The sequence below is a fragment of the Mustela nivalis genome (genome assembly GCF_964662115.1).
Source record: "Mustela nivalis genome assembly, chromosome: 1".
NCBI classification, from domain to species: domain Eukaryota; kingdom Metazoa; phylum Chordata; class Mammalia; order Carnivora; family Mustelidae; genus Mustela; species Mustela nivalis.
In genome coordinates this window covers 154,454,786-154,473,307 of record NC_139020.1, presented here as the reverse complement: position 1 = coordinate 154,473,307, position 18,522 = coordinate 154,454,786, and the positions used below count along the sequence as shown (strand labels likewise).

Genomic DNA, 18,522 nt, shown 5'->3' with positions numbered 1-18,522 from the left:
ACTTTTTGTGGTTTGTGCTTCTGTTTCTAGAAATCTTTCAATATCTCCTATATTTTCTTCTTTAAATGTTGTTTGAGGGGTACCTGGGTGGTTCAGTTAGGTAAGCATCCAACTCTTGGTTTAGGCTCAGGTCATGATCTCAGGGTTGTGAGATCAAGCCCCACATTGAGCTCTGTGCTGGGTGTGGAGCCTGCTTAAGATTCTCTGTTTCCCTCTCCCTCTGCCCCTCCTCTTTCTGATACAATATAAAACAAGTAATGATAATACAATTAAATTTCACCTGAAAATAAATAAATAAATTTTGTTTGAGATCTTTGCTGAAAAGTACTTTGCTTAGGGTATGGAGTGAGGTAGGGATTAAATTATTTTCCATATGCAAGGATGCCATTTCAGTTTTGTTTCCTCAGGAGTGCACATGTGCATGGAACAGCCCAAGCAACTGCATGCTGATTCCCTCCATCAGGCTGCTGTTCCCTCACACATGGAGCCAGCTGTACCCACTGCTGAGATTCATGGTCAAGGTGTTCATGGTTGGCAGCCGTTCCTCACATCCACTGGGCCATCAACAGAGCCTTGCTCCAGCCACGCAAGGTAGACCTCTGACCAGTAACGGGCAGGAGCCAGCAGTTTATGTGGCTTCTGAGGGGATGTGCCACAAGATGAAAGAGTCAACTGGGCTCTATGGCGGACAGCTCAGTAACACTTTCTTGGATTGGCACTTCCTGCTTCCACCCCCTTTCCTCAGTCTTCTCCAGAGATGTGACTGACAGCGCAGACTCTCACTGTCTCAGACCCTGCTTTATGAGGCACCCAGGTTATGACAGCTGGCATCAGAAGGGTCCTAAGGCAGCAGACCCTCAGGAGGCAGGTCTTGTGTTAGTTTTCCCACCAGTCTGGTGGTAATCAGAACTCCAGCTGGTGTGAAGTCGGGTGTAAGGACACCGGTAGACAGTGGCATCACAATCACCATGGCGTTCACCCACGGTCAGCTGGAAGGAGGTGCAGAGGGACGTCAGGCTCTGGAATGGGGGCAGCTTTGGTGCCTGCAAGTTCTGGGACAGTGATAATAATAAGCGGGCTGGCTTTCCTTAATAGCACTGGAAGCCCCAGAGGGAAAAATGAGAGGCTTAGGGCAGGGAACTGCCAACTCAAGGCCCACGGTGAAGACATTCCTTGCATTCCTGGATTATACACAATTTGCTCCCTAGTGCGTGTGTGTGCGTGTGCAGGTGCACACGTGGGCCCAAATGCATTTCTTACTTGATTTGGCTTGCCATTTTTCACCTTGTATTTCTGTACCTGGTTTTTTTTTTCTTTCAAATGTCTTTTTTAAGTTACCAAAATATTGACAGGAAACAAAATAGCCCCCTGGCTTACAAGGTACAGGACTTTCTTCCCACCACAACCCTTTAGCCTTCACACTCACAGCCTGGGTCCATCTGCCTCCACCTCGGACAGAGCAGCTTTCTCATAACTTCCAGAGGCCAAGGACTGGGAGTATACCTGTGTTCTTAAGCAAGCCTGGAGCATGTTTTTCATTGTTATACCTCCTCATCTGGCTTTGGGGTCAAGGTAAGATCAGGCTCTGTCTTAGTCCATTCGGGATCCTCTACAAAATACTATAAATTGGTTTTCTTACAAACAACAGAAAATCATTTCTCACAGCTCTGGAGGCGGACAAGTCGAAGATCAAGGTGCCAGCATGGTCACATTTCGGTGAGGGCCCTCTTCCTGATTATAGCTGGTACCTTCTCACTGTGTTCTCAAAGTGGTGGAAGGGGCAAGGGATCTCTCTAGAGCCTTTTTTACAAAAGCACTAATCCCACTCATGAAGCCCCACCCTCATGACCTAAGCACCTCCCGAAGTCTCTACCTTCTAATACCATAGGATTTCAACATAGAACTTTTGGGGGACACGAATATTCAGACCATAGTAGGCTCATCACCTTCCTTTTCTAGTCTCCGAAACTGTTTATATATAATAGGAATTAGCTTAAATGGTTGTGGTGTGTACCTGTAAGATGATCTAGGCCTAGCATTTCTTTTGCTAAAAAGTTTTTTATTTTCATCAAAGTTGGACCACCACACAGGTTAAAGAATCAAAGGTTTTGAAAAACAGAAATCCTGCTTTCTTCCCCTGAGCCAGTCTCCTGTCATTTCCTATAATATTTTTTCCTCCCTTTGATTATTTCAGAATATGCCTCCAAATGACATAATATCTTTCTTAATCTGTATGCATTAAATATGGGTGCACGTTGTGAACATTCTCTCTTTCCTCTCCCATATCCAATTCACCATATGATATGTGCTTCCTATCCCCCATCTTCCCAATATAAGTTATATCATACTACTTGGTTAGTATAGTAACTGATATTTACACTATTGTCACTGTATAAATGATACAGCTGTGCATGAAATTGTCCCTTATATAATTATTGTCCATCCAGAGTTAATCAGTTGATTATTTTGTTTAATATGTACTTATTAATAACTCAATATCCTCGCACTACTCTAAAAATTTCTTCCCAAATGTCTAGATGTATCAGGGACTCTGAATGATGTCACCCCCATATTATAATACACTGTAGCAGACAGTATCTCTCTTTTTGGGAGGCCAGTTCTGTGGAAACCAGCCACTGGGCTGGGAGGGGAGGGGAGGGTAGGAGAGGAAATGAACTAACTGATATGGGCAAGCCTCCACAGGAGGCCCACGGGGAAAGGAACTGAGATCTAAGCTGAAAGCCAGCATCAACCACCAGACACGTGAGTGACTGACACTTCAGAAAATTTCTGCCTCCAGTCTTCTGGCTAAGACTCCAAACATCACAGTAGACAAACTCTTCTCACTGTGTCCTACCTGATCAGCAAGCAAATGGCTGTTTCACAAAGTCTTTGTGAGGCAATTGGTTACATGGCTATCATAACTGGAACACTAAATACTTTCAAACAGACACCAATAAAAGTTGCCCTTGAAGTCGTGCCAGAAAAAACATTTCAAGTACTTTTTTTCTATCAAGTACTTTTAGCCACAAATGTTATTCTTAAGCTCCAGAACATAATACATCTGGGATATACGCCTTCCACTATATAAATACTTGGAATCCTGCCACCGGACATCCACTTATCATGGAGCTCTGACCCTGAGCCTCACTACAAAGCCTCTAGAGGCAGAGACTTCCAAAAGTAGAATTTGATTCCAAGATTCTTCACATGATGGTAGGAGAAGGAACCACAAGCATGGAAGAGGAGGAGGTAGTGTGGAATTAGACTAGAACTAGAGGCATCAGTATAGTCAAGATTTTAAATACTATGCAACTGTGTGTGGACATATGCATGAACACATGTGTACACACATATGTCTGTTTATGGTTGGATCTACGCAACTGCTCTTTTTCTCCAGCTCTGTCCGTTGAAAGGACCCACAAGCAATGACACCCCAGCAGCAAACAGCATCTCTAGTGCTTAGACCCTGGTTTCTAAATATCAAGTTTCTGTGTTCTCTACAAAAAGGAAGCAGGGCTTTTTAGAAACTGATTCCAGAACTGGGACAAAGTAAGAACAAGATGAAGCGGAACATCTTTTAATGCCAGAATGCAAGGAAGTGCTTAAAAAAACAAAAACAAAGAAACAAACCCAAAAAACACCACAACCAAAAACCCCACAAAAGAACATGGGAGTCTCTCATTGGAGAATACTTGTAAGATTCCCACTGGACAAATCTAGGATAATTACAGAAGCAAAATGAATGTTGACTTTAGATAAACTCATTTGAGGTTAGTCTAACATAACTTCATTACTTAGAATGATTCTAAGTAGATGAATCAATATTCAAGGGCTTTAGATAAACTCATTTGAGGTTAGTCTAACATAACTTCATTACTTAGAATGATTCTAAGTAGATGAATCAATATTCAAGGGCACATGAACACATGAATATTCAAGAAAATGAACTCTATGGAAATAGCTGTTAAATTTAACAGTACTGCTAGAATACATGTCTTGGAAAAAATGAAATAGTCAATTATTCAAAGGGGGAAACCCCAATTACTTCACTAAGACTGACCAAACTGATCTTTAAGATGATGTATGCTCTTGATTAGATCCATGCGGACAAAAAAACTGGGTGCAAAATAGGTTCTCAATATTTCTTATAATATTTATAATTGCCCTGGTATATTTTGCTCTCCACTGTCAGATGTTCAGGTATACAAATATCGCTATTGTGCCAATATCAAACTGACATCCCCAAAAGATTCTGCATCAGAGAATAAAGCTCTTCAGGTTAAATTCTCTCCTTTAGGCACTACTGACCCAAATGGGAAGAGTTGAGGACAATGGTTCAGACCTGGACTAAGAACAGTGAACACTGGATGATTCACTATTGCCAGACTACAAGTTTTTTCTCTCTCCTCTTGTTATAAATTTGCTTTTGCTTTTGTTCACTGACAACAGTATACTGACTACTATTCCTCACAGGAGTATGCAGATAACAAATTCCTCTGAATTATTCTTTGACAATATCCCTCTACTAATGAGTCTTCCAATCCATGAATACAGTATATTCAGTAGTGTGCTGGTGAATGTTTAATGACAGGCTCTTGGGGGTGGAAGAGAGCCCTGATTTGATAGTATTTGTTGATTTCCATAGTGTAAATACTCCCACTGTGGTCGAATTCAAGAAACCATCACTGAACGTGGATTTGGGGAGAAGGTACGTGGTCAGCTCTCATGTGCTACTATGACTTGGCTCCAACGTACCACTGTGTATGTACCTATTCATCTATTTGGATCTCCTCTAATTTCTTTCACTTATATTCTTAGTTTTCTGTCAATGTCTTACACATATTTATTTAAATTTATTCCTGGGCTGCCTGAGTGGCTCAGTCATTAAGCATCTGCCTTTGGCTCAGGTCATGATCATTGAGCCCCACACCAGGCTCCCTGCTGGACGGGAAGACTTCTTCTCCCTCTCCCACTCCCCCTGCCTATGTTCCTGCTCTGGATGTCTCTCTCTCTTTCAAGTAAATAAATAAAATCTTAAGAAAAAAATAAAATAAATTTATTCCTAAATATAATTTTTTAATGTACTATAAATAGTATCTGCTTTAAATTCATTTTATAATAGTTTGCTCTAGTACAGAGGAACAAATTTGGTTTTGGTATATTGACTTTGTGTCTAAAGAGTTTCAATAAATTCACTTAATTTTATTTAATTCCAATAGGTTATCTGTAAATTTATTTGGATTTTCTAGGTACACGATCATGTCTCTGAATAATAGCAGTTTTATTTTTGTAAATACCTTTTGTCAAATTATGAAACTTTTACCCTATTCCTAGTTTGCAAAGAGTTTTTTTTTTTAAAATTACGACTAGATATTAAATTTTGTCTGCATCTAGTGAAAGATAACTTTATGAGTTCTCTACCTTATTGTGTTAGGGTGAGGAATTCTACTTGTTGCTTTTCAAATGTTAAACTAACTTGGCACTGCTGGATCAACCAACTTGGTTGTAATGTTGATCATTTTTAGATAAAGCTGAATTCAGTTTGCTAATGTTTTGCTAGGAAACTCTACAGTTCTGTTCATGACAAAGTTTAGCCTCTCTTGTAATAATCCTTTTCAGATTTGGGGGTCAAGATTATGCTTGTCTTATAACACAAGTTGGGTTGTGTCCCCTTTTATCTATTCTCTGTAAGGCTTTGTAAAAGATCATTGCAACTCTTCCTCATAGGTTAGAAAGAATTCACTGGTGAAACCATCATGGCCTGAAATTTTATTGGTAGGAAAGTTTGTCATTGTTGTTTTTATGTAAACTCCACATCTAGCATGGAGCCCATTGCAGGGCTTGAACTCATGACCCTGAGATCAAGACATAAGCTGAAATCAAGAGTTGGATGCTTAACCAACCGAGCCACCCAGGCACCCTATTGTTGTTGTTGTTTTAAACAGCTTTACTGAAATATAATTCCCACGCCACAACTCAATAACTTCAAGTGTATAAGACAATGGTGTTTAGTATATTCATAGAATTGTGCGATCATCACAATTTTAAAACATTGTGAGGTTTTAAACAGAGATTCAGTGTCTGAACATTGTTCAGATGTTTTATTTCTACTTGTATCTATTTTGTAAATTGTATTTTCCTGAAAATTTCTCTATTTCATCTATATTTTCAAATTTCCATGTTTAACATTGCTCATAAACCTCTTTTTCTTCTATGTCTATAGGATCTATAATGATGCCCTCTTTTTCCTTGATATTGGTGAATTTGTACTTTCTTTTCTCTTTGATCTGATCAGTTTTACTAGGGATTAATTTCATTAATCTTTCCAAAGAACTAATTTTTGGCTTTGCTGATGCTACCGCATATTTGTTTTCTATTTTGTTTAAATTTCTCCTTGTTTTTGTGATTTCCTTACCATTTCTTTGGGTTTAATTTGCTATTCTTTTCTGATCTTTCAGATATACCTAGATAACGGTTTTCAGACTATTTCTCTTCTAACATGTAAATATAAGTCTACACATATTCTTTTAAGCTTGGCCTTACCTGCATTCTACAAGCTTTGATGTACCATTTAAAAATGATCATTCATATAAATAAGCCATAGAGATGAAAAGTACAACATAGGGAATATAGTCAATAATATTGTGATAACATTGTATGGTGACAGATGTGACTTATCATGGTGAGCACTGAGTAATGTATTAAATTGTTGAATTACTGTGTTGTATACCTGAAACAAAAGTAACCCTATATGTCAAATATACTTCAATAACTCTTAAAAATGATCATTATTTTCTATTTTTTGATTTCCATTATGACTTCTTTGATTCATGAGTTTACTAATGAATTACTTAATTTCCAAATATTTAGGTAGTTGCTATTATATTGTTATTGTTGATTTCTATATTAACTCTATATATGTTTTTAGTTCTTTGAAATTTTTTCATAATTGCTTTATGGTCCAGCACATAGACAATTTTGGTGTTTCATATGCAATTTTAAAAGAAAATACAGGGGTGCCTGAGTGGCTCAGTGGGTTAAGCCTCTGCCTTCAGCTCAGGTCATGATCCCGGGTTCTGGGATCGAGCCCCGCATCGGGCTCTCTGCTCAGCAGGGAGCCTGCTTCCCCCTCTCTCTCTGCCTGCCTCTCTGCCTACTTGTGATCTCTGTCTGTCAAATAAATAAATAAAATCTTTTAAAAAAATACATATTGCAATTGCCAAGTGTAGTCAATATAAGTCAATTAGATGTAGTTTGTTAATTGCTTGATACTTCTATATCTTTAGTGGGTTTTTTTGTCTACCTAGTTTTTAAGTTTTTGAGGGAAAAAAATGTTAAAAATCTCCTACGTGTTTGTTATTCTATCTGTTTTTCTTCCAGTCTTGTAAAATTGTACTTACATATTTTGAGGCTAAGTCATTACTGTGTGTAATTTAGAGATTTTGTTTATTTATTTGTCAGAGAGAAGGAGAGTGCAAAGAGGGGGAGCGACAGGCAGAGGGAGAAGCAGACTCTCCATTCCGCAGGGAGCCCAATGCAGGACTCGATCCCAGGACCCTGGGATCATGACCCAAGCTAAAGACAGCTGGTTAACTGTCTGAGCCACCCAGGTACTAGATCCTTCTCTTTTAACTGCAGTACCTGGTCCATTTGCATGTCATGTGATTGTTGTTGCTGTTCATTCCTTCTTGAATTTCTCATGCATGTTCTTCTGACTAAAAATTCCTTTGGTGCAGATCTCCTGGTGACGAATTATTATTATCTCATTGTAAATTATCAGTTTTTGTCTGAGAATGTCTTCCTTTTATCTTCATTTTTGAAGACTATTTTCACTGGGTTTAGAATTCTAGATTGAAAGGTACTTTCTTTCAACACTTTGAAGCTTCCATTCCAAGCATTTTGTAGGTTCAATCATGTCCATTAGAAGATGGTAGGTCTTTTTTCTCTCGATGGTTTAAGTTACAGTCCCCCCTCCTTTTCTTTGGCTTAGAACAGAATTTTACTAAATATGCCTGGGTATGATTTTTAAAAAATTTTTATTCTGCTTAGTGTTGTTAGTGCTTTACTCTATGGCTTGATGTCTTTGTTACTTTTGGATCACTGTCATCCACTACGTCTTCCAACCCTGCTCCTGTCCCATTCTCCCTCTACCCTCTTTCTGGGACTTCAATTATACAACAGATCTGTTCACTAGGTCCCATATTTTAAAATGCTACTTTACGTATTTTTCCTTCTTTTTTTCTTTGTGCTTTAGTCTGGATCATTTCTACTGACCTCTCTGCAAATCTTCTCTTCATCTGTGTCTAGTTTGCTGGTAAGTCCTATTACTATTGAGTAATGTCAGTTCTAGAATTTTCATTTTTTGTAGATTCTTATTCTTCAGGCTATTTTTTTAAAAAAGATTTTATTTACCCATTTGACAGACAGAGATCACAAGTAGGCAGAGAGGCAGGCAGAGAGAGGGGGGAAGCAGGCTCCCCACTGAGCAGAGAGCCCAATGTGGGGCTCGATCCCAGGACCCCAGGATCATAACCTGAGCCAAAGGCAGAGACTTTAACCCACTGAGCCAACCAGGCACCCCGCTTCAGGCTATCTAGTTACATAACTGGAGCTCTCCTTAATACATGTATATTTTTAATGCTTGATTTTGAAATTAGAGCTACAAGAGTTATAAAAATAATCCAGAGAGTTCCCATATGCTCTTCACTCAGCTTTCCCTTATGTTAACATCTTCATAACAAGAGAACTATGATCAAACCTAAGAAATTAAGTTTGCTATAATATATAAACTAAATCATAGGATCTACATATACTTTTCCAATTCGTCCACTAACTTTCTTTTTCCACTACTGGATCCAATCCAAAATCTGAAATTGTGTTATGTTCCCATGTCTTTCTAGTCTCCTCTGATCTGTGACATTTCCTTAGTTGTTCTCTATTGCCCATGATCTTGAGCCTTCCATTTTTTTTTAAGATTTTATTTCTTTATTGGGGGGGGCAGCGGGAGAGGGAGAACGAATCTGAAGCAGACTCTGTGCTGTGCACAGAGGCCCACATGGGGCTCGATCCCACAACATGAAATCAAGACCTGAGCCAAAACCGAAAGTCAGATGCTTAACTGACTGAGCCACGCAGGCGCCCCAACCTTGAGCCTTTTAAAGAGCACTAGTCAGTTATTTTATGTAATATCTTTGTAGAATGGCATTCAGTTTGGTTTGTCTAATGTTTACTCATGATTAGGTTGAGGTTATGCATTATTTGCAAGAATACCAGATAAGTGATGTGCCCCTCTCAGTGTGTCATATTCGGGGCATATGATATCAAAGTGTCTTATTAGTGGTGATGTTAAAATTCATCACTTGGTCAAAGTGGTGTCCGCCTGGATTCTCTATTGTAGGGAGTCTGCTTGAGGATTTCTCTCCCTTTGCTCTTCCCCTCATTTGCAGGCTCTCTCTCTCTTTCTCTAAAATAAATGAACAAATCTTTAAAAGAAGAATGATGGATCTGCAAGTTCTCTTAAATTGTAAAATACAATTTACATATATATGAAGGATCTGTCATGAGATCTGTCATGATTAAACCTGGTGAGCAGAGCTGGCAACTACTAAGCTTGGTCTTGGTCTGATTCTCTAGAATGGTGGAGTCTAGCATAAACATGAAGGAAACTGGTGAAAAAGGAATCAAGACAGTCGCTGTAACTACTCTCAGAGGAATCACTGAATATGCTTTTAAGTTAAACTAGAAAGATGTTGAGGGCAGTAAGGATAGGGAGTTCAAATATACCCATATATTTACTTATGATTCCAGAAAGAAACAATGGAAGAAGGAAGAACCCAAACTAATAAAAATAGTTACCAAAAGGTTAAGGAGAGCATAAGGAAGGCGGGAAAGGGATATGAAGTGAAGTTTCTTTTTAAATAGAAAAATCACAGCTAATAAACACAGAAGGAATAACAGAATTAGAAATCACCATTTTGTAACCCTTAATTTAAAAAAAAAATGGATCTAGGTAACAATCATCTAAGGCTTCTAAGCCAATAATATGAAAGGTTGACAAAAACTTTATATATGATGGATCAGGCTCATAACCTCCGACGCCATTCTTCACTGGTAATAGGAAAAGCAGATACATTCCTCCTGATGGGATGCAATAAAAAATACACAGCACCACCAAAGAATTACCCTCATCAAAAAATAAAAAACAAAAAACTGAACATGAATCTAATAAAACATCTACATCTAAACTACAGTTTTATAGAAAATATGAATAAAAGAATATGTTTAATGACATCACAAAAATGCAGGGGCATCTGGGTGGCTCAGTGGGTTGAGCCTCTGCCTTCAGCTCAGGTCATGATCTCAGGGTCCTGAGATTGAGCCCCATGTCAGGTTCTCTGCTCAGCAGGGAGCCTGCTTCCCCTTCCCTCTCTCTGCCTGCCTCTCTGCCTACTAGTGATCTCTGTCTGTCAAATCAATAAATAAAGTTTTTAAAAAATGCAATTAGCCAAACCTAGGATGTAAGAAACCACAGTTTCAATAAATATGGCATTTTTAAAAAGCAGGTACAGGGATTTCTGGTCCAAGATGACAATGTAGGAAGACCCCAAAACTCACCTCCTCTATAGGTGCTCTAAATCTGCACCTGAGGGCCACTGAACAGCTTCTATACAATACAAGATAGATACCACATAGATGGAACAGCAAGAGATGGGAAAGAGTGAGTCACAGTGGGAACTGCTACCCCTAATGCTGCAAGCTGCAGCAGGGAGGAACAGTACTGAAGGCATGGGCAACTAGAATATAAAAGGCCCAGTTCTAGAACTCTGCTGAGCAGTGAGAGCTCCTGAAACCCCTCAGCTGGAAAGTTCTACAGTTTGCATTCCCTTTTCACCTCAATAGCCCAGACAAGAGCAGGGTCTGGGCACCATAGCTGGCCTGCTGCCTCACTGGGTCCTTAGCATCTACCAGCCCAAGTCATCCCACCAATGTGGCCCCAACATATTACACACCAGGACACCCCAGCCGGTGCTCACTATAGCTCCAGGATTTTGTCAAGGTGATACAAGTTCAAAGCACTCTGGAATGCTCCAGTCTGGCACTAACCTCTGCTCCAGACTTGCCAGGGGACTCCTGGCACAAAGTGCCCCAGGGAACCCTGGTCCATGCCCACCTCAGCACCAGCTGTCTCAGCATGGTATCCCTATGCAAAGTACCCCAGGACACTCCAGCCCATGCCACCCTTGGCTCCAGCCACCTTGCAAGGGTGCCACTGTGTAGACCACCCAGGACATCCTGATCCATGCCCACTTCAACTCCAGCTGCATTCCCCTACCAGAGCACCCCTGTACAGAACATCCTGGGACAACCCAGCTTGTACCCACTTCAGCTTCAGCTGTCCTCCCAGGGCACTGTCTATACAGAGAGCCCTGGGATCCCCCGGGTTATACCCACTTCAGCTTCAGCAATCCTGCCAAGATGCCCTCTGCACAGAGAGTTCCAGGACCACCCCAGCCTGCACCCACTTCAGTTCTAGCCATCCCACCAGGACAGTTCCAGCATGGAGTGTACCAGGTCCTCCCGCCTATGATAGCCACAGGTTCAGCCAGCCAGCCTATTAGAAGGTGGAGGAGGGATAGTAAAATATCTTCCAAACTGAGAAGGTACTTTGAGACTATAAAATGAAGCAGGTGACTCCATGTAGTTTACAGAGTTTTATTCAGGGTAACTTACTGACAGGGGGGAATCAGGGGAGCAACAATTCAGGCAGCTGTGTGGCTATTTTCCACAAAGTCTGGATCTTAATCCATAGATTTTATAAAGCAAAGGGACATGCAGAAGGACTCTGTAGTGAGATCAAAGGGTTTTACATGCACCTAATTGACAGCTAACTTTTATTAGATCTTGTGGTGCCACCTGTGCATCAGGAAGGGGAAAGACTATGGTATCTCTATCAGATTCATGGGAGGCCAAAGTAAGCCTCCCCCCATCCCAGCCCTGGTAGCCATTTCTAAGGTATGTATATTAATCTCCAATGAGCTCGCAACACATAACCCCAAGAGAGGTCATCTGGTGAACATGAACATGATGGAGAGCCAAAGATGAAGACAGTCTTGTCAGCATTTCTACATTCTACAATCACTAGGCACACACAGTCTACACAGGTAATGACCATACAAAGATTATCCCTTTAAATTTAGGAGAAGTAGTTATTCCACCTAGTTTGTAGAAACAAACACAGAAAGTCAAGCAAAATGAGGAAAAAAAGAATATGTTCTAATGAAAGAACAAGACAAAAATTCAGAAAAAGAACAAAATGAAATGAAGATAAACAATGTATCTGATAAAGAGTTCAAAGTGATGGTCATAAAGATGCTTACCAGACTGGAGATAAGGGTGGAGAAACTCAGTGAGAACTTCAACAAAGAGAAAGAAAATATGAAAAAGAATCTATCAGAATTGAATACTATAGTAACTGAAGTGACAAATACAGTAGAGGGGATCAATCACAGATTAGTGGCTACAGAATAATCAGTAATCTGGAAAACAGGGTAATGAAGAACAATCAAGCTGAATAATAAAAAGAAAAAAAAAGGCAGGTTAAGGGATCTCTCAGACAGTTTCTAGTGAGCAAATATTTGCATTATAGGGGTATGAGAAAGAGAAGAGAAAAGGGAGCAGAAAACTTACTTGAAGATATAATAGCCAAAAACATCCCTGAACTGGGGAAAGAAAGAAACATCCAAGTTCAGGATGCACAGAGAGCTCCAAATAAGATGAACCCAAGGAGCTCTACCCAATGATATGTAATGGTTAAAATGTAAGATTACAGATAAAGACAGAATTTTAAAAGCAGCAAGAGAGAAGCAAGTAGTTACTACAAGGGAAACCCCCATAAACCTATCAGTTGATTTTCAGCAGAAACTTCATGGGTCAGAAGAGAGTTGCATGATATATTCAAAGTGTTGAAAATTAAACACCTACAACCGAGAATATCCTACCCAGCAAGTTTATCATTCAGAATTGAAGGAAAGATAAAAGTTTTCCCAGAAAAATACAAGTTAAAGGAGATCATCACCACAAACAGGCCTTAGAAAAAATATTAAAGGGACTTCTTCTTTAAGTGGAAAAGAGAAGTCATAATTAGAAATAAAATTATGAAAGGAAAACATTTTAGGAGTAAAAGGAAACACACAAAAAAGGTAGGGTAGTCATCACTTTGAAAGCTAGTATGAAGTTGAAAAGACAAAATAAATCAAATCAATTATATTTTAAACATCAGCTAAGGGGACTCACAAAATTAAAAAATGTAAAATACAATAACATATACATAAAATGTGGAGTGGAGAGTAACAATGAAGTTCTTTTACAATGTGTTCAAATTTAAGTGACCATCAACTTAATATAGATTGCTATATACTTAGAATGTTATATATGAATGTCACAGTAACCACAAACCAAAAGCCTATGGTACATAAAAAAATGAAGAGGAAGAAAATCCAGCCTCACATTAAAGAAAGTGATCAATCACAAAGAAAGAAAGCAAGAGAAGAAAGGAACAGAGAAGAACTACAAAAATAACCAGAAAACAACAAACAAAATGGCAGTAATACTTATCAATACTTAACAATACAATACCTACTTACTTATAGTACTTATCAATAATTACTTTAAATGCAAATGGTCCAAATGCTCCAATCAAAAGACACTGGGTGACGCATGGATTAAATAAACAGGAGCTCTCTATATGCTGCCTACAAAAGACCCATTGTCAGAATGAAGACACGAACACACTGAAAGTTAAGGAATGGAAAAATAAATTCCATGCAAATGGAAGTGAAAAAAAAAGAAAAAAGGCAGGAGAGCAATACTTATATCACAAAAGAGACAAAGAAGAGTATTACATAATAATAACGGGAGCAATATAATAAGAGGATATAACAATTATAAATGTCTATATGCCCAACATTGGAGCACCTAAATACATAGCACAAATATTAACAGATATAAAGGAAGAAATTGACAATAATATGATAATAGCAGGGGACTTTAACACCCCACTTACATCAAGGAACAATTTCCAGGACAGATCCCATGTTAAGCCACAAAACAATTCATAAAAGATGATATCCAAATGGCTGATAGACACATGAAAATGTGCGTAGTGAGTGATCTCTGATACCTTTCATAATGGTCAGAATGAAAAAGACTGAGTCTTGGTGAAGATGAAGAACCAGAAATCTCACACACTGTGCACAGCAGCATAAACAGTCTCTTTGGAGGAAAAAACTAGCAGAGGGTAGAAGAGTTATTACCCACTAAAGGAGAAAAAAGAGATATTTACCCAAATGCAATGTTTGAATTCTGATTCAAATAAACCAAATGTAAACTGACTCTTTTTTAACAAATGAAGGAAAATCAAACATGGATTGCTATTAGTTAATACTAATCAATATTAATTAATGTTAATATTCCTGAATATGATCATTTTTTTAAACGATTTTTATTTATTTATTTGTCAGCAAGAGAGTGAGCACAAGCAGGGGGAGCAGCAGGCAGATGGAGAAGCTGATTCCCTGCCAAGCAAGGGGCCTGATGCAGGGCTCAATGGCAAGACCCTGGGATCACGACCTGAGCCAAAGGCAGATGCTTAACCGACTGAGCCACCCAGGCGTCCTGACAATGGTTATTTTGTAAAAGTGCTTACCGCTTAGAAATATAGACAGAAGTACTAACTAAAGAACGACCCTACCTCTAGGCTTTTCCTTCAAACACTTCCAGTGTACGCACGTGTACACGGACACACACACAAAGAAGTTGTGGGAGTGATATGTGAAGCCAGATTCGCAGGAAGAAGATAATTACTGAAGGTGGGTAATGGGCACACAAGGGTTTATTACTGTCTTTTCTCTAATTTTGTATATGGCTTTAATTCCATGAATGACTTCAAAACGTAAGGAAGCTGGGGTGCCTGGGTGGCTCAGTGGGTTAAAGCCTCTGCCTTCGGCTTAGATCATGATCCCAGGGACCTGGGATTGAGCCCCGCATCGGGCTCTCTGCTTGGCAGGGAGCCTGCTTCCTCCTCTCTCTCTCTGCCTGCCTCTCTGCCTGCTTGTGATCTCTGTCTGTCAAATAAATAAAATCTTAAAAAAAAAAAAAAGTAAAGAAGATGATGAAATGGGAGCTGGAAAGAAATAAGACTTTTACCTCATAAACTGGCCCAATTTCATAATCTGTGAAAAATCCAACTGATGGTTTAGCTAGAAACACTGGAGTATCAGCACAACTGTGAGAGGGCACAAGAGGGAAGAAAGACTGTTAGTTTTACCCATTGGATTTGTGCAAAATAAATACACCCAAACTGCCAAAAATAATCACAGTATGTCATTTACTGGGTTTTGTTCCTGTTGTTAAAGCAGATTATGGGATAATTTTACTGGATGATAGAATCTTCATGAAGATATGTGCAGCTACTGTGGTTCATTTTTGACATGTGTGTAGGAAGCTATCCTAACTGGGTTTTTAAATATAGGTGCTATGTTTCTTGGCATAGAAGAGTCCAATTTTTCTTAATAAAAATGATGTCATTTGACTAATAAATGTTAAGAGTTTGAAGTCCCGGGGCGCCTGGGTGGCTCAGCGGGTTAAAACCTCTGCCTTTGGCTCAGGTCATGATCCCAGGGTCCTGGGATCGAGCCCCTCGTCGGGCTCTCTCCTCTGCAGGGAGTCTGCTTCCTCCTCTCTCTCTGCCTGCCTCTCTGCCTACTTGTGATTTCTGTCTGTCAAATAAATAAGTAAATAAATAAATAATCTTAAAAAATAAAAAAGAGTTTGAAGTCCCCTGAAACTATGAATCCATGAAGCTATTCATTCCCTTCACAAGGACAATTAATGAAATAAGCCAAAGGCCCTCTCTGAAAGAAAATCACAATTTATATGTATTATTTGCAATTAAACAAATTTTAAATATTTTTATTTTTAGGGTCCTATTCCGAGACACGTGACTGCAAGGGAAGAGCATGGCTACAGACCGAGACTTTTCACATGAACGCAGGGAAGCGACACTAACCGCCAATCCCTCAACAACACTGGCAGGTCAGGAAAGCACAAACCCTGTCCAAAGGCCAGGTCTGTGGGGAGCCCTGAAGCCTTGCTCTGCTCAGATACTGACATCCCATCCCCCAGCCCCCGCAAAAGTTCAGAACCAGATCCAGGACCTTCTGGGTTTACTCGCATGGGTCCCACCTCCTGACAAATCCAAGTCCGGGAAAGACCCACCTCTGCTCCAAATCTCCCACCAGGAGTGGCTTCTTCGGAGGAAAGAGAAGAGACTTGCCTCCATAGGGAGTGTTAGGAGGGAAAAACCGAGGGTTTTTTAGGAAGTGGTTCCGACTCTCCATTCTGGCAAGCAGCAGTCGCTCCAGTTCTCTCTGGGGCACGTGTAAGTGGCTCATCCACGTTTTATTCTTGGGTGGACCTGCCTTCTTTGAAACACACAAAAAATAGAGTCTGTGACAGGCCGGGGGACTGACTGTGACCACTGACACTGGGCCAACTCCGTGACCCAATGGTAATCCGTGCCAACTCTCCTCCCTATTTCTCTGTGGACCCACAATGTCCTGTGTCATCGGGAACTCCTTCCACTCATCGCCTCCCTGTGCCCACTGCCCACACACACCACGTTGCATGGACTTCCACTCCAACCTTGATGGCCTTGCAATTGGCCTTTGAACACAAGTCCCCCGTCAGGCTGTCCACGGTGTAGTCTAATTCGTCTTCAGACTTAGTCAGCATCTTGCAGGAAGCCTCAAGCTTCTTAATCAGGTTCTTCTTGGGGACAGAGCGCTTCTCACAACTGAATGTGAGTTTTGAACATCCGGGCATGGAGATGCCTATGGCACCAAGGAATCAAACTGAGTTACCACCGATGAAGGGGTCGTTTCTAAGAAGACTACATAAAACCACCAAAGTCACAGTTGATACCTTTTCCTCAACTTTCACATTTACTACACTAGACATAACTGCTCTATAGCATATAACTTACTCCTGTAACTTATTCTCTGTACTTGAGTCTTAGGACTAGAGAGTTACATATTTGTTTGATTGTCAAACGTGGTCAAAGAACATGAGTAAACTACTGTCTGTCTGTCTCTCACTCGTGTACACATACCCCATATGAGAACTTGCTTTTTGAAAAGCTCATATGAGAAATCAAAGTTTGCATTAGCTTTTTACACCTCTAAGATCAACCCCAAAAGGTTAAAGGAGAACACCCATTGCTAGCAAGAACTGGTACCAGCACCAATACTAGATCACTCATAGCTAACAATGAAACTAGTACCAGTACAGTTACCTGGGAACTTCTCAATACATGTTAATTCTATCCTTACTTACCTGCATAGGACACTGAATTCCCAATTAACTTGGCAATATTAGGAGGTCTAATATCATGAAATGCTTACTTCTGCTCTTTCTCTCTGGCCACTTTCTCTACATGGCTCAGATTGTCAATGGAACTCGGTTCTCATGAGCATCCTCAATTCTCTGGATCCCAGTCTTCCCACCCCAAATGCCTTCTCAGTTCCAAAGCCTCAGAGGTCATCAGAGTCCCACTGACTGGGGTGCCTGGAGTGCTCATCCTCCAAGCCTGGCACCACTGGGCCATCCGGATATGTGGCCACAGGATCCACGGAGCAATGTCTCCCTATCCATAACACTGACTCTCCCAAAAGTCTACCTCCCTGCTTAAAACCACAACCCAGCTCCCACCATACTCACTCTCAGAATATCTTGCCTCCCGCATCCCAGAGAACTGGCCCAACACCACACACACAAATACACATCCTTCTCTGCCTCCCTACTCAGTCTTCCCACCAAACTCAAAGAAGGTAAAGCTGCTCTTTTCCTAGGTGCAGTATGGAAAAACCTCATGGTCCATGTTCTGACTCCAGCAGGAACTTGTTCCCTGATGTATCTGCCTTCAGTCCCTCCCTCCCTTGGCTTATTCAATTACTTTTTAAAACATTTTAATCTCTCTTGGTGTTGAGCAGCTGACAAGGGTGCAAATTCCACATGTAGGAGTTGAGACTTTTGCCTTGCAGGGGTTAGGAACCCAGAGAGGAAGGGGTATGCTTAGGGTGGACTTGCCCAAGAACCACTAACAAAAATTAAAAAGGGGGAAACATCAAGGAGGAAATGGCAGCAGAGGTAGCCAGTGTGGTTGTGATCCTAACTTCCCCAGAATGAGAGCGCATGTCCCAGCAGAGGACAGAAGCCTTACCTTTGGGTGCAGAGCAAAATGGCACTATGTCACTGTAGTAATCGTCCGGGCTGATCAAATGGTGTTTCTGTAGCAACTCGCTGTCCACACACCATCTGAACATAGTCTTTGCTACATAGAAGAGAAGGACAGAGGTGTGTGAAGCCAGACTGACATTGAAGAACCTGTACTCCAAACTTCTTCATCCTCCAAATCTAAACCATCTCACAAAGTTCTTTCTAAGAACGCTGTGGTCATTTTGA

General features: G+C 40.4%; 1 protein-coding gene across 16 annotated transcripts in view; it reads right to left on the bottom strand.

The window, feature by feature from the left end:
• The window catches only part of DLEC1 (DLEC1 cilia and flagella associated protein), a 65,575-nt gene that overhangs the window by 33,153 nt on the left and 13,900 nt on the right, over positions 1-18,522 (bottom strand). For 13 of the 16 annotated variants that reach the window (XR_014315554.1, XR_014315555.1, XR_014315556.1 and 10 more), the window contains exons 3-6: positions 18,281-18,391; positions 16,705-16,892; positions 16,279-16,484; positions 15,208-15,286 (exon numbers count right to left, since the gene is read on the bottom strand). Coding sequence is in view for 10 of the 16 variants with exons in the window: in XM_082745400.1 (XP_082601526.1) it covers positions 15,208-15,286; positions 16,279-16,484; positions 16,705-16,892; positions 18,281-18,391 (584 nt within the window). In the remaining 6 variants the exon portion in view is untranslated. The remainder of the gene's footprint in view (positions 1-15,207; positions 15,287-16,278; positions 16,485-16,704; positions 16,893-18,280; positions 18,392-18,522) is intronic. The other 3 variants (XM_082745405.1, XM_082745408.1, XM_082745403.1) reach the window with 2 other exon arrangements.